Genomic DNA, 24,602 nt, shown 5'->3' with positions numbered 1-24,602 from the left:
TGCTGTTGCTCTTCTTTCCACTCTGCTAGGAGGAGAGTGAATGCATGAACTAATTCTCCCTTCCAGAGAAAATCCATCATACAAGTGCTCTCTAATTTGTGGAAAGCATGAGAGAGATCATTTGGAGCAAGAAGCCTAATGAGTTGGTTCTTCTCTTACTCCTAGGCTGCAGCCTACTCTTCCCCTGGCGCACTAGAGCAAAAGGGATTCAGTATGCATGAAAGGTTGTCCCTTCCCCCAAATTTTACTAAATGTAGGTAAACAGGCCAACTTTCTTGTTCTCCCTGATGGAAGACAGCAACATTTACTAGAAAGCCAGTACATCGAGATACTGCATGAGAGAAGCGTTCTGTGGACAAATAAGTGACAAATAAGTTTGTCAAATGTGCACTCCACTCTGCCTATTGTCCAGTCTTTCCTAGAGTCATCCCACCTAGTAACATACATGTTAAAGCAAGGGAATCCTATACTAAAGAATTCGTTTAATGTCATTTAAACTAGAGTTTCTCATCAAACATTTTTTCGTGTAACACATTTCAGGAAATGCTGGCGTAGAGAATTCCAAACTATATAAAAACAATCTGGGTTTCATATGAAGGCAGCATCATGAGCTGAGGTTTACATTATTCTAAGATGACAAGAGGCCCCTTACAGCATCACTCCTGTAAGAGAAGAATGACTCCAGCTACCTCAAATGGTGGTCTACCATGCTTTTTAGGCCAAAGATCCTCTTTAGAGCTTAGACCCTTGACTCAGAATGTGAATGTCTGGAGAACTCTAAATGCTCCCAAAGGAAAGGCAACATGTTTTCAAACTGGAGGCCACAAGCACAAATGCCTGCAGAGGCCCAGGCATAAAGCAAGCATAAAAGAGCATCTACATATGTCACATGACTGGTAGGCACTGTAACAAATTGCAGAGCGAATGCCACTACCAGCACCCTATTGCCAGATCTTTAGTTCTCCAAGAGGATTTGGGAATCGGGTTTTTATTTAACATCTCTGAATTTTTAAATGTTAGAATATGTCTATGTCTGTATCTACAGCTATATCTATATCCATCCATCTCTCTCTCTATTATACACACACACACACACACACACACACACATACTTTAGATCACTAGTTTGCAATTTTTACAGTAAATTTTATTTCTCATGCATATTTACTTTTCAGAAATGTGGATTTGGGGAGAATATGGACAATAAGAACTATTTTCAGTTATTTGTACATTTAAATATACCTTAAAATAATCCAATAATCTTAAAATAACCTTTATCACCTGTACACTATTATTGATATGGAACTTAAGTTTTTCCACCTGTCCTTTCCTTTGGGAAATTCTCATAGGCCATCAAGATTTTTATTTTTAAAAACCCAGTAGTAGCAAAGGACATGGGACAAGTTGTTGGGGGACCTAAAGGTCAATTCCAATTTGGCCACAGTCTGCATGTGCGACCGGACCAGGTGGAACCACCGGTAGACTCCCAAATGTGTCTTCCGTCTCATCCTACTGCCGTACCTTTGTGCGTGCTGTCTTCCATGCCTGGAATGTTCTTCCTTTTTCTTCACCTGGCTAAATCCTCTAATTCTTCCAGATTTAATCCACCCATCTGGGCAGACGCTTTGACAAACTCTTCCCACCTCTCAGCCTGGCTCAGGAGGCCCTTCTCTGTCTTTTTATATATCTATCAAGGCTCTTATTTTTCATTGTCTGTTAAACAACTGTCTCTCCCACACCTACCCCATATACACGCAGGTTCTTTGTGCTTTACTTTTGAATCCCCAATGCCCAGGACATAGCAGGCACGTCTGCTTAGGACACAGTAGGCACTCACTATGTGTTTAAGTAGTAAATAGATACATTTGTAAAATAAGTGTGGAACAGATTATTTTAAAGGTCCCATCCAATTATAAAATATTATAAAACATCTTTCATTTACCTCTACTGGCCTCCCAAGGAAATTCTTCTCTGTTATCTTATATTGGAAGAGGTCACCTTTATGCTTGTAAGAAACATTGATATCCATATTCAAGTGAAGTTGTTTAAACAAGAGTGAGTATTCTGTCAGGCCCTCGATGGCATTAATTGTATCCTATTAACAATCGGCAAAACACAAAAATAAGTTTAGCTTGTTTATATGCTCTCTGTTTACAAATACTCTTTCTTATGAGTAGGTGGGGATGAAACTCCACATTATCTGGAGACGAAACTCCAGCTGGCTGAGTGAAACTGGTTAAGGGCCCTCGTGTGGAAGTGGAAGGAAGTTCTCTCTCAACAATGAGGATGTTGTTCTTAGCAGGGACAGGAAGGACATGTGGCTTCATGTCCGGGTTCTCCATAATCCTGAGCATGTGACCTCAGGCAAGTCACTCTTTGCAGAATAACCCTAACTCCTTGCATGACTGTCTCCTTCTCATCCTTAGGTTTCAGCTTGAATATCTCCACAGTGAGGCCATAAATAAGCTCCCCCTTTCCCTTGTTTATGGTTCCCCTCTGCCCTTTAGAGTGATCATCTCAATTTGTAATACTTTTATGTATAGTTTCTTGTTGGCCTTCCCCACTGTCATATAAGAGTCACGGGAGCAAGTAGTATATCTTTCCTTGAATCCATTATATTTCATAGGTAGCTATTCAACAAGTATTTGTTGAAGGAATAAATAAATGAGCTTAATTTTTCTGGCTTGTCTTTCTCATCTGTAAAATCAGGAAATGTGACCACATCAGAGATGTCAAATACATGGCTACCCCGTCTGCTCGTGTCCTTTGCAGCCAATGCTAATCAATGGGTCTCTATTTCCTGCTAAGCCTATAGATTTACCCAAGATGAAATCCTTTGAGATGATCACTAAAGTAATCCTGAAGGACCCCCAGCTCTAAATTTTATATACATTTTCACATGCTCTGTCATGTCCAAACAACCAGGAACAGGAAAGACATTAACATTTGAACTAAAGTTGAATATAGATGTATATTATACAACTACATAAAATATACATATTCAAATGAGTTTACATTGGTAGGTAGATAAACATGTAACAATTGGTATTTCTTTTTTGTAAGAAACATTGATAGGTTTATTTTGGGGGAAAGAACCTCAGTACCTTTGTCTAGATGGCAGCCACTGTCTATTATATAGGATGTGACATACTTGTTGATAACCTTACTAGCCTTTCATGGTCATTAAGAATCATAAAGGAAGTGCTGGAATTAGAGTCAGAAGAACTGTATTTTGATTTTGGCTCGGCCACTAACTCCCTGAACGAACGTCCCAGGGCTGATTTGCCCCTCTGTATAAGATGGGTGTCAATGCAGATAACCTCTGAGAGTCCTTTGATTCCATCCATTTTATTCCTATCTAAGGCATGCCAGAATGAATGTGGAATATGTGGTGAGTGAGGCAGCAAAAATGTTTTCAGGAGGATAAAACAAGGCAAAGAAACATTACCTGAGTCGAATAAAAGCCACCTCCATATCTCTGCTCTTCAGATAGCCATTTAATGATCGGGTTAACATAATTTATTTCTTTCAAGTTTAGAAAGGTGAGTAAAGCATAGGCAGTGGTTTCCACCATATGTGCTGTACCAGCGTTAGGTGCAGGGCTGTCATTTTGTTGATAATCTTTCCAAAAACGATAAACTGGTTGACTACCTGAACATCAACAAATCACATTGATTAATATGATTAAAAATGTGAATTTGACATAGCAATTCTAGCAGGTTTCTAGCAGTTTCTTCTGGGAGTGGCCTTCTGGTTTCCAGCAGTCTCTTATTCTTTTGTAAAAAGAACTTCCTCAAGGTGACCAATACAAAACAAGATTCCTTATTACAGTGCTATTTGTTTTTATTTAAAAAGGTTAACATGGGAAGTCCACATCTTTGGTAGCAGAGGATGGTTCTGAGACTCAATTTCCAATGTGGGAAGGGCTTCCCCTCACAACACACCTGCATGGTGTCTGGGAATTCAACTCAATTCTGACATTCTGATGTCAGAGATAGCATCAGATTCCACAGGTTAAGGCTTCAGTCCTACAAGACTACCCCAAGCCCTGGTCTACTTCAAATGCCAGTCCCAAACCCTGGTTGTACTTCTGACCAATGGTTTATAAATCAGAGGTTCCAAAGACCCCTTCCTCAGGTTTTATTAATTTGCTAGAGCAGCTTACAGAACTCAGAGAAACATTTTACTTACTAGATCACTGGTTTATTATAAAAGGATTTAACTCAGGAAGAACCATATGGAAGAGATGCCCAGGGTAAAGCATGGGGAAAGGGCATGGAGTTTCCATGCCCTCTCTGGTTGTGTCACTCTGCCTCTCTCCCCAAATCTCCACATGTTCACCAACCTGGAGGCTCTCTGAATCTGGTCCTTTTGGGATTTTACAAAGGCTTCATTACATATCATAATAGACTAAATCATTGGCCATTGGTGATTGATTCAACCTCCAGCTCCTCTCCCCTTCCTGGGGGTTGGTGAGGGACAGGTACTAAAAGTTTCAACCCTCTAATCACATGGTTGTTTCCCTGGCAACCAGCCTCCATCCTTAGGTTGCCTAAGGGCTTTCCAAAAGTCACCTCATTAATAAAAGATACCTTTATTGCTCTCAACACTTAGGAAATTCCAAGGGTTTGGGGGGCTGTGAGTCAGGAACCATAGACAAAGACCAAATACATATGAGAAATACAATTAGTTATCTAAATATACATTTGTATAAATATTTAGTATTTATATAAACATTGAATATATAGTTATTAAAATATATTTTTTATAAAACACAATATCACATTGCATGTACAAGGGAGAAATAGTACAGTAGGGTGGAAAGTGCAATAAACTTGAAATTAGTATACTCAGGTTCTCGTCTGTACTACTAACTGACCATGTCACTTGAACAAGTTCTTTAGTTCTATGGGACTCAGTTTCCTAATACCTAAAGTGTAGTTAGTACTTTTTTCCTTGTAGTGAAACTCAAGTGAGATACTAAATGTAAACATTTTTATAAACCAGAAAGCACCATGCACATATAAAGGGCTTATTATTATTATTAACACTATAAGATAAATTGGAGAACTTTTTTCCTTGACAGAAAAAATATACATCCCAGAAATTATGAGATCACATCCAAAGCTTTAGTTCAGTCTTTTATTATCTGCTCCCAATTCAAAGCACTAAAGACAATTCATATATGCAGCACTTTTCATAAATTAGGTTCTCAATTATATTTGTTTGTTATTGCTCTAGAAATTTAAACCTGCCATCTCAAATCCCTTTTCAAACAAATTATTTGAAAAATACAGTAAAGCATATTTGGAAATCATTTTTGAAGATTAGTAAAAATTTTGATGTGTCAGTTTAAAATTCAGGATTCTATCATTTGCATGATTTTGAACAAGATATTTTCCCTCCCTTTCAAATTTGCTGTATTTAAATGAAAGATTTGGTTATTAAAGATACTTCCAGCTCAAACATTTGAATTAAGTCATTTTCTAGCTCTTAAATTCTATGATTTTATCATCCATAAAATACTCAAGATATTTCTTTTGTGTTAGTACAAGTGTAATATAAGTGGTTTTGAGATATATGTTAATATTCAGTCATTTTAAAGTAATGACAGAAGTCAAATTTTGTAGATGGTTATAAACCTCAATTAAGATTTATTATATTTTTGGAAAACTTCCGCCAAGAGGGGGCTCAGAAGTGCCCAACCATGCTTGTGCTGGTATAGGCACATTGGCCAGTGACCACTGCTAGTCTCTATTTTTTTATTCTTATTGGAAACAGTATGTTGATTCTTCAAAATGAAATTTATACCTCTATAGCCAAGCTGGTACAATATAAGTCAAGTTATGCACTCCTCTGTGCAAAATCCTCCAATGCCTTTCCTTCTAACTTGAAATGAAAGTTAAAGATCTAGGGTTCCCACTATCCCCCACAGCACTTTTATGTGAATTAGACACAGGTGTCCTTTCCTCTGGGGAGAAGCAGACCCAAACCATGGCACATAGCTGAGGAAGTGAAGCACTGACTGGATTTCAGTCTCAATTCACTGGCTTGCTTGAGTGCTTTGTACATTGCGTAACTGTATACAGGAGTCTTGTAGAGCTCCTATAATGATCTCCAAAGCCCTACTTGACTCTTTCCTTCTCTGACCTCATTTTCTATCTCTCATCTCACTCTTCTCCAGCCATATTGGCCTCCCTGCCATTCTTGGAGAACCAGGCATGCTCCTGCCTCAGGCATTTGCACGTGCTTTTTCTCTACCAGGAACACCCTTCTAGATAGCCGCCAGGTTGCTTCCTCATCTTCTTCAGCTTTCAACTCAAATATCATCTTCTCAGTGAGGCTTAAGCCTGACTACCCTGTCAAAAATTACAACCCCACCACCTCTCCCTGTCTATTTTCCCTTCTTTATTTTTTTCATATTAGTCATCATAAACCTATTCGCTATATGCAATGTTTTACTTCTTTATTGTGTTTGTTTCTCCTAAATTAGACTGTAAGTTTCATGGGGGACTGGATTTTTTTCTCATTTCTTTATCCCCAGAGCCTAGAACAGTGCCTGGTAAATAGGAAGTACCCAATACCTATTTGTTGGATTTAGGAATGAATAAATACGTGCTGAATGAATGAATAAATAAATGAATAACAGCACTCATTACATTGTATTGTGATGGTTTATTCCTTGAAGGTAGCGATTGTGTCTTACTCAATTTTGCATGCCACCACCCACTTCCCAGAATTAGCAGACTCTATATGCTTAGTAAATGTTTGCCGAAAAAGGTATGGAAATAGTTATACCTTTAACTGAAGCTTCCTTCTTCAGGGCTGAGACAATGGAATGAAACTGTGGGTGAGATTTATCTCCCAAAGAAAGAGCGTAAGCGACAATGGCCAGGGTAAAGGTGCTCTGGGCTGGGAGAGTATTTTCAAGCAGAAAGGTGTCAGCTTTAGTTAGAGCTGTGTTGATTTTCTGGAAAACAAAGGCAGAAGATACCTAAGGTTCTTTGTCAAGCATCAACTTATCATCTAATGTGAACCAACCCCAGGGGCACTATCCTAAAGCAGACAAAATAAAGGGTGGAAAGAGAAATGACCTTATGGAAATGAATGGTGTCTCGCTGAAGCAAATCCTTCCGGGAGAAGGAGCAGAGCGTAATCCCAGAAGTGAAAAAGAGAGTGTCCAATCAGGTCAAGCCTTTTGCCCCTGAATTCTCACCTCCCTCTAGAGGTTTTCCCCTTTAGTTTCTGCTTCCCATGTCAGACCTAGCCTCTGGGAAGAAGCACTAAGCATAGACACAGCTTTCATTATTCCTGAGCTTAGGTTAAATTCTCTTGCCCACGAATCAGAAGTAAATTAGACATGTCCTTCAAATAGCTGAGACAGATTCACATTTTCAAAAGGAATTTTACTAAATAAAATCATAGCTAGCAGAAAAAGAGCCAAGCTGCCAAAGCACTTTTTGATCCTGATTCCTGGAAAAATAGTCTCAATTATTTTGTTCTGAGACAATTAAAATAGTTATTTTGGATAAGTGGTTAGGAGAAAGTGTGGTGCAATGCTGCTCACATATCACCTGGCGCCTTCTCTCCCAGCTCCTCCTGTATCTTACTCATGTACTGCTAAGTGCCAACTGGTCCTTTAGGCCCCTGGAAACTGGTCCTCATTGGTTATTTTGTCTTGTTAAGAATAAATAACAATTCTCTTAAAATAAACAAAAAACATTATTTTGTTTTGTGGTTAAAGTCCTACAAATCTCCTTGGGTTTTTCCATCTCTGTTCTATATGCTGGTTTGAAGGTCATGTCTATTTACTTCTGATTTGTAGACAGGAGTATTTAACTAACCTCAGGCACCTGTCTCATCTCAGATGAGAGTATGATCTCTGTTACCTCTTGGAATTTTTAATGATGATTCACTTAAATGAATCCTCTTCTTTCTCTCTTCAGCTTCCAAGCAAATGAAACAGCACAACCCAAAGAAGCAAACATGCTATCATCTATCCTCAGGAGTTCCATAATATAGAGTGCCTCAACTACAGATAAGAGTCATATACATATTGTAAGATTTGGCATAGATAAGAGAAGGAAGCTAGGGGTGCTAGGTCATACTCTCATCACAGTCAGAAGTTATCAGTTCTAGTCCCAGCTCTGTAATTCAGTAGTCTGTGAAAATGAACAATTAAATTCACCTGTTTTACAGGCCTCAGTTTTCTCAATTGTCAGCGAATGGGTTGGATTAGGTGGTTACCAAAATCTATTATAATTCTGAAATCCTTTGATTCTGGAATTACAGTTATTTTCCCCCACCTCCCAGTATGTGGTACAGAAATAGATGATGAGTGTTGGAGAAAGGAAACTCTTACTTACCACCAGGGGGCAAATATCAAAAGCCTTTCTAATTCCTATCACAGCAAAGGCTGTAAGGTATAAGGTGTTCTCTTGGGCTTCAGCAGACAAGGTACCCTGAAAATAAGCAACAGTTATAAAGGAGAGTGAAACGGTGTCTTTAAAGTGAAATGACATGGTTCTGATATTCATTTTGAGCTTAATATCCCTCTCTCTCTTCATGTATTCCAGTTGGATTGCTTGCTATTTCTCAGTAAGCTCTGAGTCTTTCTGACTTCATGCCTTCATATGCCCTTCTCTCCCTCACCCTGAAGCTCTATTTCATATCTCTTCACCACATTCATATTCTCCCCCTCCTTCAAGACCTTGTTAAAATGCCCAAAGCACTATTCTGCCACTGTTCTCCCATATTTTTTCCTCTTGGGGCAGTGATGTGCTAATGCAACCCTTATAAGACATACCATGAAGTGACCTCTAGTTACTTCTACAGTTTTATTTTGTGCCACTCACCCCCAGCTGTTATGGTCCCAGATCTTTGAATGAACCACCCTCTCTCTCTACTTCAAAAATACCAGTGCTGTTGGCTCCACTTGGAACACTCTTCCTGACTCCCTCCTTTCTAGCTCCCAGGAGCCTGGTCAACTCATTTTTTTCAACTCCTCCCATCTAGGTAAGATCCCCTGCTTTCAATGAAATCATATTTCCCTTTTCTTAACATGTATTACGCACTTGAAATTATCTACTCAATGTCTGACTTCTCTGCTAGATCATAAGTTCTGTGGCCTCAGCGACCACACTTGTTTTATTCATTGTGTTTTTACCATGTAGCACTTAGTATACATTCGATAAATATTTATTGAACAAATGAATGAATACATACACTTATATCTTGATTAGAGTTGCTAGTATTTTTACCCCACTTTCCCCACCGGTGTGTGGGCTCCTTTGTGGCAGGGATACTGTCTGGTGCACCCTTTCCACTCTTCCTCCCCGATGCTGCCCAAAATAAGGCCTTGCATGTATTAGGTGCTCAGTGAATGGTTGTTGAATAAATGTGGATAGATGGATGAATGGGTGGATATCTTAAGAAAAATATTGTTATAGTATTTTACTTTTCAAATAGTACTTAAATGATATCAGTTACCCCATTTCTTGTGGGAGTTCTAATCTGCTATTATTCCAACAGAGGACAATTATGAGACCCCTGTTAGCCAGGGAGCCACTTGTACCTGACACGGAAGGGATTGGATTGGAGTAGGCAAAACAGCAACAACAATAAAACTTGAATCTTAAAAAAACATTCTAAGGAGTAGAACATACTGCAGCAATATCTTGGAGAGATATTGAAATTACTTTATAATTAAAGCATATCTCAAGGATTGAGCCACATAGTGTTTTTAGGCACTTTCAGACCTGCTACCTTGTTCAATCCTCACAACATCCTATAAACGAGGTAACTGGCATTCTCTCCATGTTATGCATTAGGGACCAGAGACTCAGAGGAGCAATGAGGTGGCTTGTTCAGGGCTCAGATTAGAGGTTCCACTGTGCATTATTTTCCCTCTGTCATGGATTATAGATAGCCCTGTCTCCGGCTTACCAAATTTACCATGGGAAACACAAACAGGGGAAGGGAAAGAGGTCTACTATTTGCTCAGCACAGTGCTAGGCATATTTCACGTCAGGAAGGGGACATATTTTGATTCTGGCCACTTCTCTGATGATGGGAGATGGTGACAGAAACGGGGCTGACAGAAGCTCAGAACTTATCCTGCCTGTATGGGCTGAATTGTATTCCCTCAAAATTCGCGTATTGAACCCCCAATACCTCAGAATATGACTGTATTTGAGATTTGGCCTTTAAAGAGGCAATTAAGTTAAAATGAGGTTGTTAAGGTAGGCCCTACTTCAATCTTACTGGTGTCCTTATAAGAGGAGGTTAGGACACATAAAGGGTAACCACGAGTAAATGAGCACAGAAAATTGACCATGGGAAGAGACGGCAAGAGAACATTCATGTGCAAACTGCAGAGAGAGGCCTCAGGGGAAACCAACCCTGCAGGCACCTTGATCTTAAACTTCCAGCCTCCACAACTGTGAGAAATAAACTTCTGTTGTTTGGAAAAAAAAAAAAGCATATCTCAAACAACACTGTGTTGTACTTTGTAATAAATCGACCTCAATCTCTCTTTCTAACAGAGTACAAATAGCGTCCCTCCCACACTGCAGCCTCGATCTGTAAGACAGCTCTGAACTTCAGGTACAGATTCCATACTAAGGCTACATTGACAAATAAGTGGTTCTGAGATCCCTAGCACTTGCTCCCTGTGAACCATCAATGCCTATTGTACAAGATGTCGAAGATATCACTTATCTAACTTTTATACTGGATGGTCTGAAGAGCAGTATGGGAAGAACTTTCAAGTTCTTGGCCTGTATACAGGAAGAATTTCTTGCAGGATTACATATATTTTTTTCCTCTCTTCTTCATCCTCCTAAAATAGGATGAGAATGAAACTCAAAATTGTAAATGAAACTATTGCTAATCTGTACATTTGGTTTCCTTACCCGTAATTTTAGTGGTTGATAATTGGAATTTTCCTTGAAAGATCCATTTGGTAGTTGACAATGCTCAATCAGCCATGCTAAAGAATTACAAATTGAATTTTGGCTCTGAGATACATATTTATGTACTTGGCCCAGTACTCTTAAAGCAAAAGCTGTAAACCTTTAAGACAAAATCAAATAAATAAACATTTAGATGTTGAATCCCTTTTGGCTTTCAATTTACAGTGTATTTTACTTAGTTCGTATGTGTTTATTCTTTAAAAGAAAATAACATTTTAAAACATGCAATTCCAAAGTATGTTATCACCATTTTACAAGAGAAGGGAAGATTTTAGGAAGATCTCTAAAAACGTTCAGTCAATAAATGTGAACCACACAACTTCTGTAATAGTCAGCTCACGCAAAAGCTAAAAATTGATGCCTGGTGATTAAAAATGGAACTCCCTTCCATAACATCTGTGGGAGAGTTTATCAGTGTCCGCTGGAGCCATGCTATTGATGCAGGACTCATCACCTCACAAAGAAGCTTTAATTATCATAATTACTTAGTCAAAAAGCAATTTCAGGCTCTCCTAATATCTCTCAAAGACTATCAGAGAAATCTAATTCAAAAGCCTCACAATGCCTCTTGAACCATCATCATTCCTTTCCTCAAATTCACTCACCCACTCGGTGGCCCTAGAGCTGCCCATTCTTCAGCTCCTCAGATAGCTTCAAGACTCAGACCACTTGACTTCCTCCCTCGCTTTAAAATTTTGTTTTCATTTTCCTTCTTTTTAAAATGAATTTTATATATATATATATACATATATATTATTCTATATTGTAAATATATATGTATATATATATGTGTATACACACACACACACACACACACACATATATATATATTTTTTACTTTCTGCCTCTTTCCTGTATTTCTCAAAACACAGTTTTTGAAAGTACTCAGGTACTGGCCATTTTATTCTATGTATATTTCTCTCAAAGAACTTGTGGAGTTGGGTCTAGGACAGTATGTGAGTGCTTCTATGTTTCTGGATGAACACCATCCACCCAGAACTCTTGAGAGGTTCTGGGTGTTAACTGAGAGGCTGTCGCATTTCTCATGAGGATTTCTGTTCTCCAGGCATTTAGTTGCCAGCTTCTGTTGTGGTAGTTTCCAGTCTGGATCAGCACCCACTCTCGGCATCCTGATTGTTACCTTCTGGTTGGCATGCTCCAGGGGTCTTAAAATGTGCCATCCACACATGGTTAGACCCACTTCTAAGGTATAATCTGTGAGATTTGGTGACTGATTGGAAAAAAAGCCAAAAGGAAAGGAAGGAGTCAACCTTGGTCAGCAGGGATGAAGTACAGAATATTACTGTGCATTGATTATGGAAACACAGAAACAAAAGAATGAGATTGGCACAGATTGTGTTTGAAGGGCTTTTGGCTCCCAGACCCCAGAAATGCGAATCTGGAGCTTAAGAAGATAGGCCTTGAGACATTGATTAAGGCATCATTTGCATAGAAGTTATGGAAGTCATAGGCAAAGGTAAGATTGCACAAGGAAAGATTACAAAAAATAAGAAGGTCAAAGATGAAATCCTGGAGACTCTCAATAGTTAAAGAGCATAGTCTAAAAGTCAATTATTCTATATTGTAAACTCTTTAAAAGTGTTTCATATAGAAAAATCTACAAAAAACATGGCATACTGTGTTTTTATTAAATATTTTATCAAAGCATGATAGTATTTTTTGAAAATAGATTGCCATAAGGATATTATTAATTCAGGCTGTCTCAAACCATTGAATTATGGAAGTATTATGCCTCATAAAATAAGTACTTATTGAGCACCTACTATGTGCTAAGTATGTACCAAGTGCCAGATATACTTAGAACTGCCCACGTAGAGCTTATATTCTAGTGTCCAGACAGGCAATAAGCATGATCAGAAAGAATATTAGTGATACATTCTAAGGAGAAAAGGAAAGTTGGGGAGAAATATATAAAGTCTTGAGATGGGAATGGGGTACAATTTTAGATAGAATGATTAGCAGAGGCCTCATTGAGAAGGAAACTTAAGGGTAAAGACCTGAGGGAGGAAAGGGAACCAGCCATACTGATACTTAAGGGGGAGCATTCCAGACAGAAAGAACAGTCAATGCAAATGCCCTGAGTAAGAAGCAGGGCTGGCAAATTTGAGGAACAGAAAGGAGGCCAGTGAGGCTCTAGTGGGATGAAAGAGAGTAGTAGCAGATACAGTCGGAGAGGTGAGGTGGGACCAGACCATGGAGAGCCTTGTAGATCACAGTAAGAACTTTGGTTTTTACTCTGGTAAGATGGGAAGCTCCTGAATGGTTTTGAATAGTTGATCTAACTTACATTTTAACAGGGTCATTCCAGATGCTATTTTGAGTACAGACTGAGATGGGGCAAGGGCTGAAGTTGAAAGACTGAAGGAGGCTAGCTGCAATAATCTAGGTGAGAGGTGAGAATGGCTTGGACCAGGATGGTGCAGTGGAGTTGGTGAGAAGTAATCAAATTCGAGATATATTTTGAATGTGCAGCTAAAAGTATTTGCTGGATCAGATGTGGCTTGTAAGAGAAAGAGGGCAGTGAAGGACAACTAGGCTTTTAGTCTGAACAACTAAACAAGTGAAGTTTTCATTAAGGCTTATTCTTTAGTTAATTAACCAGCTATTATATAAAATGCAAGTCAAAATCTTCTACTTACCAAGTGCTAGCGTGTCCACCTTTCCACATGCTATAAGAATAGTCATCATTTTTGTAGGACATGATGCTCATCAGCCCTAAGAGATACCAGAAAGAGAACACAGTGCTTCACTGCCTCCATTTCTACTCAGAGTGCTTTTATTAGCCCCTGGGAGTGGTAAACGTCCTTTGGTGTTGGGCAGCAAGCATATGGTCTGTGGCCAACATTAAACTTCTCAAAGGAAGTATATGAATCATTCGAATTGGGAATTATCAAGTAGAACATTCTGAGCTCATTCAAGAAGGAAGAAAGTGCTGTGTAGATTTAGAATGCAGGTGTCTTGTCTCTCAGCCAGGCATTTTGGTAAGTTAAGCCAAAATGTAACAGCAAATAGTATTTTTTCATATAGTAAAGTCCATCTCATGATTATTTTTTTGTTGCTGAATTGTTAAATGCTTTTACAATTAAGCTTTTGTATAATTCATAACAACTTAAATATTAGTTTAATTAAACTATTAGTTTTAAAACACAAGATTTTTATGTACGATATGTGAAATAGATTTTTTTACCTTCTTTTATTTTTTTCTTCAGGTACTCTTTTTTAGTTAATGAGTTAGGATAAAAAATTTTCCAATTATTTCCTGCTTCAAGGTAGTGATAAACATAGAATACTGGGATAACGCTCATCAATTCCGCCTCGGCGTTCCCCTTGGGGAGGTGGGTAAGGATATCGATGCCTTCATGACTCAGAACTGCAGATATGACTTCACCCATAAGTAGTCCTGAAACACACACATGCAAATGTACACACACACACACACACACACATACAAAATTCAAAGTAGTAGACAAAATCAATTTCTATCAACTTCTGAATAACAATATATTTTATATAGAGATAAGAGTAATCATCTTTATTCTTTCCTTTTTATCTATGCAGTTGAATTACTTCTTAGAACTGGGGAGATTTAAAAATAAAGATCTGATTAAGAAGATGGATTTAAAAGAAACAGCAAAAGCAGGCTTAAAAACACCACTGTAATATGATGGTAAAATGGTGTAATACGGGGGGGTGGATTAATGCATAGAAGACATGGCAAATTAGTTGCCATTCAACCTGAGAGCTTTACACATTGTAAATCATATTAATTAGTTGCTTCCACAAAGCAAAGCAAAGAGTATGAACTGTGAATGCTCTGTGAGTGCTTCAGGGCTCTGTCCATAACTTATCGTGCCATCCTGGGCAAACCACTTTCTTACATATGCAACCACAAGGTTGCATCTGACTAAAAAGCCCCTTTCCAGTACTAACATTCTGTGATTCCAGGATTTTATTGGAGATAAAATGTAGTCAGGACCTTCTATTATTTTGACAATATGTCATTGAATCATTAAGGCTGGAGACCAAGGAAAACCCACTAAAGACACAACTTCTGCAAATGTACTGTAGGGGAGAGAAGACCTCTAGGACTGGTATTTTAGCGGGGCAGTGCTGCTATCTTGGGGCCATTTGCAACTCATAAAGCATTCTCTGGAGCAGGACTGGCCCCTAAGATCATGGAAAGTCCTTAAGTCTAGAAGCAGCTATACCCCCATTGTAGAGAAGTCTTTAGGCCAATGACGGCCCCACCCTCCATCATGGAGAATAAATCTCCATTTAAATCAGGCCAGTGGAAGAAGATAGTTGGAAAAGTAGTCAGGGATTTGAAGGTGTGAATTTAAATGGTAGAATACTCCGAGAGTTGAATTTATATATGCTACTGAGTAAAGAGGATGAGAAATAAAATTATCATAAGGATATTTGATTTTGTCTGAAGCGCAAAGTGAAATGAGAAATAAAAATGGCATTTGTTAATTTACCTTTTACACTCACAATCCTTTTGACTTTTGTTTTGGGGACCATATTCAATGGTACCCTGTATGAGAACTCCTTTTGTCTGCTAACGACACCTAAAAAAAAAAAAATTATTAGATTTACCCAGAGTTCTTGAGGGAAGACTACTTGCAGGCTATTTATAATATATAAGGAATTGAAAAAAAAAAGACTTTTATAATAACAATATTAAAATTTTAGAAGGAAATTAATAATAATGGAGGATTTTTATCAAACCTTAGGCTTATAAAATCTTCTAAAATAAAGCATTAAATTTGACTGTAAGCTTTCTTGGAGCTTTTGCTGACCAGGCTGCCTTGGTCATTACAAGATAGGAAATAAATAGGTTATATAAATCTTATTCACCAGTGAAAAGGAGCATGCCATTTGTCCAAAGAGAGACGATTGTTCTTGAAACTGAAATCTAAAAATAACCAACACGTAACTTCTTAGTTAAGGAAATGTGAAGATTAGCTCCACTGGCAAGCATGCCCTGAAATTCTTTCCACCTTCTCCTCTCAGTCAAAAGACACGTTTTCTTTACTCACAATAACAAAGTTTTAGCATACTTGTATCAGAGCATTTTTTCCTACTGTAATCATTAGCTTATTTCATAATACTGATAGAATAACAAGGACTTTGCTAAGCTCTTTAAATGCATTGTTACATTGGATCCTCACAACACCCCTGTATGCTAGGTCTATTTTTTTTATATATGACGAAACTGAAGCAAATTGCTCAAGGTTACATAGCTACTATAGATGGAGCTGTGATCTGGACTCGAGAAGTTTTACTGCAGAGCCCATAGTAGTCATCGCGAAGACTCTACCTCCCACTGGCCTGCTCTGAAAGCTCTGTGATGGCAGGAACCATTTCTTATTGAACACTGTAGTCCCAGCACATAGCATTGTCCCTGGCATATTGCACATGCTGAAAAAATAGTGAGACATGGACAAGCCACATGGCTTTGCAGAAGAGACAGGAACATTTTTCAAGTAATTTCTTTCTTTTTTAACCTTTGACTAATGCTGAGGATATAACATTAAAACAAAATTCATTGGAGACATTTAAGTAAGAGGTTTGCAGTATGGTCGAAAAAGCATGGAGTTCAAAGAGAGCTTACTCTGTGTGTGATACTGGGAGAGAAAACCTCTCTATGCTCCGGTTTGCTCATTATAGTTAAATAGAGGTAATAATATTTTCCTCAGAGAGTTTTTGTGAGGGTAGAAATAATGTGAACGAAGAATATGGCAAACAGTTCAGGCTCTATATATGATACTTAATGACAGTAGGTTGTTTAAAATTCTCTTAATTTGATCCTCCACCATTTTCCCCATCAATACCTGCCCTTGACTGTTTCGATTCTCAGCATCAACTCTGCTACCAAATGAAAAAGGTACAGAGGAGAAAGTGAAACTAAGAAGTCAATTTTACTTCTTGTCAGAGATCACGATAAAAGACTCATCAAGACATCACTTATAAAGGTAGATGCCAGAGAGATTAAAACACTTAAAAGTTAAATCTGTGAAACCAATAGGATAAAATATATAGCAATATCTTTGTGAACTAAGAGTACAGAAATACTTCTTAAAGATTACCCCTAAAATATATAATGGTAAAATGAAATTATAATAAATTTGATTCTATTAGAATAAATTATTCCTGTTCAAAATGCACTAGGGTTCATTATGGCATGAGGAAGTACACCAGAGACAAAATTAACAACAAACAGACAAGAGAATACAAATGAAAAATAGAAAAACATGCAAAAGATAGGAATAAGCAGTTTACAGATGGGAAGCCCAAACAGCCAACACCCATTTAAAGAAATGTTTAAAATCACTAGTAATTAGCGATTTTAAATTAGAACAGTAATAAAATATCACTTTTTACCCTTCAAAAGTGGCATTGTTTTAGAGAGGAGAGTAACACCAAGTGTTGGTGAGGATGTGGAGAGATGGAAACTCTCATGTGGTGCTGGCAGAAGTGTAAACAGTTCACAACCATTACGAAGAACAGTATGACAGAAGTACTTGATATTCAATATATGTATGCTCTTTGACCCAGGAGTCCCACTCCTGGATACACTGTCCCCATAAATGTTCGCATAAATTCACAAGGAGAGATGCATAGGATGTTCATTGCAGTATTGTTTATGGAAGCAGGGAATCCATCACTAGGGGATGGCTAAATAAAACTGTGGTAGAATATACTTTGAAATGCTATGTAAGAAGCAGTGAATTAAATGTATGTATAGCAATAGAGACATTTCTTTAAAACAGAGTATGGAGCTTAAAAACTTAAGAAACAGAACAGGATCTATCGCACAGTACCTTGTATATGTTAAAAAGACATGCACACAGAAACCAATATTACATCCCTACTCAAAGACATAGATTAAGCAACCATATTTGAGTGGGTGCATTTGGAGGAAGGGAAATGGGAGTGGGGGTCAGGAATGAAAGGAAATAAAATATGAGGAGGGCGGCCCAATCTTATGATAATGCTGTGCCAGGAAGTGAGAGGGCTGAGGAGCTGAACTCTCTGCATCTGAGATATAAAAAGAGTTAGAGGACTCTTTGGTCTCTGTCGCAGAAGCATGATGACGAAGTGAATGTCATCATTCAGAAAGCTTCACAATAAGATGCCCACATTATGCCACCGCTGTGGCTCTAAGGCCTACCACCTTCAGAAGTCTACCTGTGGCAAATGTGGATACCCTGCTGAGTGGAAGAGAAAGCATAACTGGAATGCCTAAAAGACAAAATACCACCAGGACTGGTCGAATGAGGAGCCTAAAAATTGTATACCTCTGTTTCAGGCATGGATTCCGTGAAAGAACATCATCTAAACCCGAAAGTGCAGCCGTTGCGGCATCCAGTTCATCTTAAAGATTTTAGTGATTAGTCACGCAATTAACGTTTTGGTTAAAAAAAAAGTTAGGGGAAAAGAACTTGTCAGGAAGAGAAAGCAGGAACTAGGGCTAGTTTTGAGTATTGAGTCTTTTTATTTAGTCTCCTTTAAATTGATGTCATACAATCTTAATTACTATTACTTTATAATTTGTTCTGATACCTCATTCTCGTTCATGGATTTTTTTTTTAGATTTCTTCTAATATTATTGTCCATTTATTTTTCTAGAAATATCTCAGCTTTTTTTTTTTTTTAAAACCGAACTCTATAAAAGTATCATCGTGGTATAGCAATTCCAAAATAAAAGTTTTAGAAGCATTTAATACAACCTCTGAAATAAACTGGACAGAATTGATTACCAGCTTTACCCTATTTAGCACTCTAGAAATTAATAAAGCTGCCTAATCTAAGTTGCATAAAATGATAAGGGAGAAAAGTCACATGACAAGATTAAAAAGAGGCATAGATTTTTTTTTAACCAAGATTTTTGATGGAGAGATCTATTCCCAGATAAAAGATCATTCATTCCCATCTTGTGGCCCTGATGTTCATACCTAGGATGTATCCAGACAGGGCTGTTTCAGATGCAATAATGTGAGCATGGGAGGCACAGGGCGAAAAGGAGAAGCCAAAGGGTGCAGTGGCTCTGAGACATGATGTAACTGTGTGAGGCCTAAACTCTCAGAACTTGTGATATCTCTTCCCACAGATCCCCCACAGTGTGCAGGTTGGGAGGAAGTCTGCATGAACATCAAATTAGAGAAAAACTAGTTATGGGTATATATATGTAGGATGGATTTTTTTCTTTTGTTACTCTATTGGCATCATCCTTATTCAGTTTATGAGACTCAGCTAATTTAAAATGTTAAGATCTTAATTCTTTGTTCTCCCAGAGGAAATGGTACTCTGAGTATAGTGGTCTTGATTTGTAAGTAAACTTTTTTTATCCCCATTGCTATATCACTGAAAAAAAAAAAGAAAAACAATTCAATGCAACAGTAAGGTAAATTTTAACCATTTAGTAAGAACTACAAAGTCTCTTTTTTGTTGAAAGAATTGTTAACTGAGCACATTTTAAATTCCATAGACAATATATTTAGACCTTGATTAATTATTCAAATGTTTGTAAAATTCTAACTTGGAGAAGATTCAGAATATCTCAACTTAAGGAAAAGCAGAGAAGCAGGAACAATGAGGAATGGTTCATAAAGTGATTAATCAGCATTATTGTGTTTTCAAATAATGCACGTTATATAAGTATGTAAATGACTTTTTCTTATGTGTTCTTTGGACTGATGGTTCAATAAAAATATTATAATTATTATTGTGATGATAGAAAATGACTAATATATAAAGTAAGTCATCTATTTATTACTATTTCAATGCTTTGCATTTAAAACTAATGAAATTATTTTTCTTTGTTCTAAACCCATCCAGATTATAATATAATATATGCTATCAAGAATGGCAATGAACTAAAAAGTGGACATATATGATTCTAGACTATAAACACTTTGAAAAATAGTGTTTCAGGTTACATATACACTTTAATTTCTAGAGCAAAAGACAATATATAAAATACAAAATTATTTTGCCTACCATAAATACCCTTTGGGTCCAGAGTAATACCAGCATAACTTTCCTTTTTGACACCTTCTGGCTAAAATAAAGTCAGACAACATTCAGTTAAGAACATAATTAAATCTATATGACTTGAATTCTTGCATCATCTTGGCCACTTTTCCAATTAAAAATTCCTTTTTTTTTTTTTTGAGAAGGCAAAATATGTTAAAATACTTAAATGTATGTATGTAGGAATAAGATTTTCTGGCTATTTACATAATAATCAGAGAAAACACTTAAATATAAGTTATTATAAGCCAGGCAATTGACCTAAATGCTTTGTATGTATTTTGTTCATTTAACCTCAAGAATACACTGCAAAGTAGGTGCTATTATTACTCTTATTTGACAGATGAGGAAACTGATATATAGAGAGATCAAGAAACTTATCCAAATGACACACTACTAGAAAGTGGTAGAGCCAGGATTTAAACCCAGGCAGCCTGGCTCTAGAGTCTGTACATGGAACCACCATGCAAGGATGCATAAAACAAGCCTTGCACAAAATAAGTCAGTACATGTTGACTAAAGTAAATTTCAAGGCTGAAAACAGAACTCAGAGAATGAAGACCTAGAAAGACCCAGTTCTGTCATTAACTAGCCATGTGACTCTCGGCAAGAATCTTAATAAGATAACATGAAGACACTCAACGGACTGTATGGGTAAATAATACTTAATAAGTGATAGTTTTCTTTTTTTAGCCTATTTACTCATTTATAAAATGAAAAATTTTCTAGACCATAAATTTTAAACTATAAATGTGTGGGCTATGTCTTATTTATTGTTGCATCTCTAGTGCCTAGCATAATGTCTGGCACATAGATTTCAAGAACACAATTTCTAAATATGTTCGGGGAAGAAAATCTGAAAAGCTATATACCGAATTGTTAAAATTAGGTATCTCTGGACATGAGGGTTATTGGTGACTTTAATTTTCTTCTCTGTGGTTTTCAGTATTCTATATTTTCTATAATAAACAAGTATTGTTTTATTTAAATTTTTAAAATATAATTTGAGACTTAAAAGAAAAGTTCCATGAATAGTATAAAAAATATCTGAGATAACCTCCACCCAGATTTCCCCAAATGTTGACATTTTATTACGTTTATGTTATCATTTTCTCTGTCTCTTTTGGAATCACTTAAGCATAAGTTGCTGATAACTTTTTTCAGAATGCACGAATTCATTTTAGAAGGACCAGAAAACTCATATTTTTCTTACCACCACTCGTAATGTTTTTACTAAGATTTCTTTTCCCATAGGAGTGTCCAATGAAAAGTTGATGGTGTGGAGGCCGATTTCCAGAGGAAGCACAGTAAAAGTCACGAACTCACTGGAGGAGCCCTCTACTCTCTGGAGCTGACATCTGGAGGGCCTTTTCCTCTGATGGTCAGTGGCTGGGCTTCCCGATGAACAAATCCCCTCCACAGGAAACATTTTAACACAGAACTGAAAAGGGCACCAGTGAACAATTATATCAAAATTCTTTATGATAAGAAAAGCATGCTCTGACAGTGTTTGTCTGGACACAAACTCTCCTCTGATAATTTTACAGTGTTAAATAATCCATTAGATTCTAAGGCAGAGGAGAAAGCTTATTTCAGGTCTTCTAAAACACACACACACACACACAAGTTGCTGCAGAGTTTAGCAATGTGAAGGGATGTCTAGAAAGCTCAACAGTGCTCATAAATGTCTTTCCTTCCTTACACTGCTACATGCTGAATCATGTGTGGAGCTACTGAAATTCTTTGTTCATGTTGTTGTGATAGCATTTTTAACAGTCTCTTTGTTTTTTAGACAGGTGGGAGCCCAAGGCTCAGGCACTCTGTCTTATTCATCTTTTTGTCTTTTAGCTCAGTCTTTGGTATTCAACAAATGGTTTTATGAAGGATTGAAAACTCCATCTCTCGGCATTCAAGGTCCTGCCCAATATGCCCTTGACCGAATTTTCCAATCTTACCTCTTAACTTCTCACTTATACCTGGTTTTATAACGATACTCTGGCTCCAGAAAGACCTTGGTTCAAATCTTTCCTCTGCCTTTTACTGTGTGACAAGAGCAGGTTGCAAGCAAAACCTCTTCCACTCTCCATTTCCCCATCTTTGTAGCGAGGACAATAATAGTAGCTACTAACTTCTGGCTCAAATAGTGAATGAATATTTTTCATCTCCCCTCCAAAATCAAGTGAACTGACAGAATTGCGAACTATGCCCAAAAGAATAAATCTAGAATATACAGAAAAAAAATTCATCAGGGAAACAAGAAAGAGTGCCAACATTCAGCAACTAATATTGAGAAATTTCTCAAAAACATGAAGTTCTTTCTTCTCTTAGGAAACACAAACAACCAGGGTGGATGGGGCAGGAGTTAAAGAAGACTATTGTGTCCTATTGTGTCATATTTACATTGTTGAAATGAGTTGAGTTTTTATTTTTTTCTGTGTGTGTATGTGATAATTACATGAATAGAATTCTCAAAAAGTTAGAAAATTCTTCTTTTTTTCCCATTTACTTAAATATACCATAAATGTCTACTTACCTGCATCCCAGATATCCGATAGTTGTAAACAGTTCCTTTCAACTGGATCTGTTCCCCTCGTACAACAGAATATGGGATATTCATTTCCAGGAACACATCTTTGAACACCCTTGCCTTGACAGCATCAGAAACACATATACCTTCAGTCCAACATGAAAGCAAAGTAGAAGCATATTAGGGAATTTCTATAATACTTTATCAATATTAAAATATCTCACATTTGCTTTGCTTCAAGAAAAAAAATTAGATTGTGTTTTTCTCATCACTGTCACCCTGTGTCTTTGAATTTTCTATTCATTGATCTTTATTTCAATAATTATTGGTGTTAACAGAAAACTTCACTTGTTCAACAAATATTGAATTCTACTCAAGGCATGAGTTTTTCAATTGAAGCTCCAATCTCTTTTTAGATATTCATCATTGGCTCCACTTAAAAGGTATAAAGTTTCGATTGTAGAAACTAAGATTTTGTAAACATAAAAAATAGCAAACCAACAAACAAAACCAATCCTGAAGTTATTTATAAGTATCTGCACTAAATCACCACATAAGGGCATCAGCCTAGAAGAGAAGTCATACATTTGTTTCTAACTCTTCTACTCAAGCACATAGTCATTGAGAAAAATGAAGAAAAATGGTGACTTGGCATCAGCATTTATAAAATAATGGCTGATAGAAGAGTAAAAAAAGAAATCTATATGATCAAAAATGTGGGCATATCTGAGTCTTTTTGTAATATGTTAAAAAGAATATTTTAAAAAATGTTATCATTTAAGTCCCGGATAAAGTAAATAGAAAATAAAAAAAACAACAACAAAAATACATTTTGGTAATTGAATCACTCCTTAAATGAGTATAACAGTTTAAACTTGCTTACCACTATTTGAAATGCCAACACCTTGAATTTCCCAGGTAGTTAGAGAATCAGGTAGCACTAACTGCAACTGGTTTCTGAAAGTTAAGATGTTGATATTCAGATACAGTGAAACATTGATTAACCCACCTAGACATCATTCATTAACAGGATTTTTGATTCATACTACTTTAAAAGAAAGAAAAAAATCACAACAAAACAAAATCACATCAATTATTAAGAAAAATCAAGCAAGAAAAATATATTTAATAACTTTCCTATTTGTTTTACATTTTTAAATATTTCACTTGTATGATAAAAATGCAAATTCAGAGGGATGCCACTGAAATATTGTAAATTAAAAACATACAAAACTAAAAAATTGTTCATTGTGTAATGTGTTCTAAAATAGGGAAGCAAAGTAATGTATCTTAACATTGCTGATAACAAAGTTGACATAACTAAAAATTTCTGATTAAGATTAAGCTTATATAGTTATTTATTTCATTCAACAAACAGCTATTTTCCACCAACTTTGTGTCAGGCATAGCATTAAGTACTGAGTATACAGCACTTGTAAGATGTAGACATGCTCTCAAGCAGTTTATAGTCTAATGGAAAAAATAGTTAAATAAATAAATTTCAATACACTGTAATAACTTTATCAATAAAGCATTAAAAAAATTTAGAGGTAGCATGCATTGATTCGATATGTTTATTTTAGTGCCTCTACAAACCAGACTCTATACCAGGTCCTAGATATAGGACAGCAACCTGAATTTAGTCCTTGCCCTGGAGGATTTACATTTTAATGTAAAAGATGGGCAGGTAAATAGGCCATTATAATACTGTGACACACGCAACAGGGTTAACTGCGAGGAGTAATTTATCCAGTCACTAGCAGGGATGGGGACAGTGATGGGGAGGCTTACCAGAGGAAGTGCTAGCTAAGGGGCAATGTCAGCTGAAATGACAATGCTGAAGGAAGAATTAGAGGGGACAAGAGTAGAGACCAGGAGACCCATTAGAAGACTGATGCCAGGCTTGGGACTCAGTACTTTGACTACTCTTTGGAAAGTCAGTGCTTTGAGCCCCCCAAGGAAGGGTGATGCTCAGGGACTTGGCACTGTTCATCACTGTTTTCAGTGCTTGGTACAGAATAGGCATTCCTTAAACATGTGTTGAA

General features: G+C 37.0%; 1 protein-coding gene and 1 pseudogene across 1 annotated transcript in view; one reads left to right on the top strand and one right to left on the bottom strand.

Moving 5' to 3' along the window:
• Nucleotides 1–24,602, bottom strand: part of C5 (complement C5) — a 73,777-nt gene that overhangs the window by 14,871 nt on the left and 34,304 nt on the right. The window contains exons 19-30 of the mRNA XM_039866734.1: nucleotides 23,441–23,514; nucleotides 22,564–22,703; nucleotides 21,244–21,471; nucleotides 19,998–20,058; nucleotides 15,473–15,562; nucleotides 14,182–14,394; nucleotides 13,634–13,709; nucleotides 10,914–11,073; nucleotides 8,367–8,462; nucleotides 6,799–6,970; nucleotides 3,449–3,651; nucleotides 1,943–2,095 (exon numbers count right to left, since the gene is read on the bottom strand). Of these exons, the coding sequence (XP_039722668.1) occupies nucleotides 1,943–2,095; nucleotides 3,449–3,651; nucleotides 6,799–6,970; nucleotides 8,367–8,462; nucleotides 10,914–11,073; nucleotides 13,634–13,709; nucleotides 14,182–14,394; nucleotides 15,473–15,562; nucleotides 19,998–20,058; nucleotides 21,244–21,471; nucleotides 22,564–22,703; nucleotides 23,441–23,514 (1,666 nt within the window). The remainder of the gene's footprint in view (nucleotides 1–1,942; nucleotides 2,096–3,448; nucleotides 3,652–6,798; nucleotides 6,971–8,366; nucleotides 8,463–10,913; nucleotides 11,074–13,633; nucleotides 13,710–14,181; nucleotides 14,395–15,472; nucleotides 15,563–19,997; nucleotides 20,059–21,243; nucleotides 21,472–22,563; nucleotides 22,704–23,440; nucleotides 23,515–24,602) is intronic.
• On the top strand, nucleotides 18,088–18,487 carry LOC120605771 (60S ribosomal protein L37-like; annotated as a pseudogene).

This window comes from Pteropus medius, unplaced genomic scaffold (assembly GCF_902729225.1).
Source record: "Pteropus medius unplaced genomic scaffold, Ma_sr-lr_union100, whole genome shotgun sequence".
Taxonomy (NCBI): Eukaryota; Metazoa; Chordata; class Mammalia; order Chiroptera; family Pteropodidae; genus Pteropus; species Pteropus medius.
The sequence above is the reverse complement of the archived record's forward strand: the minus strand, read 5'-3'. Positions and strand labels throughout refer to the sequence as shown.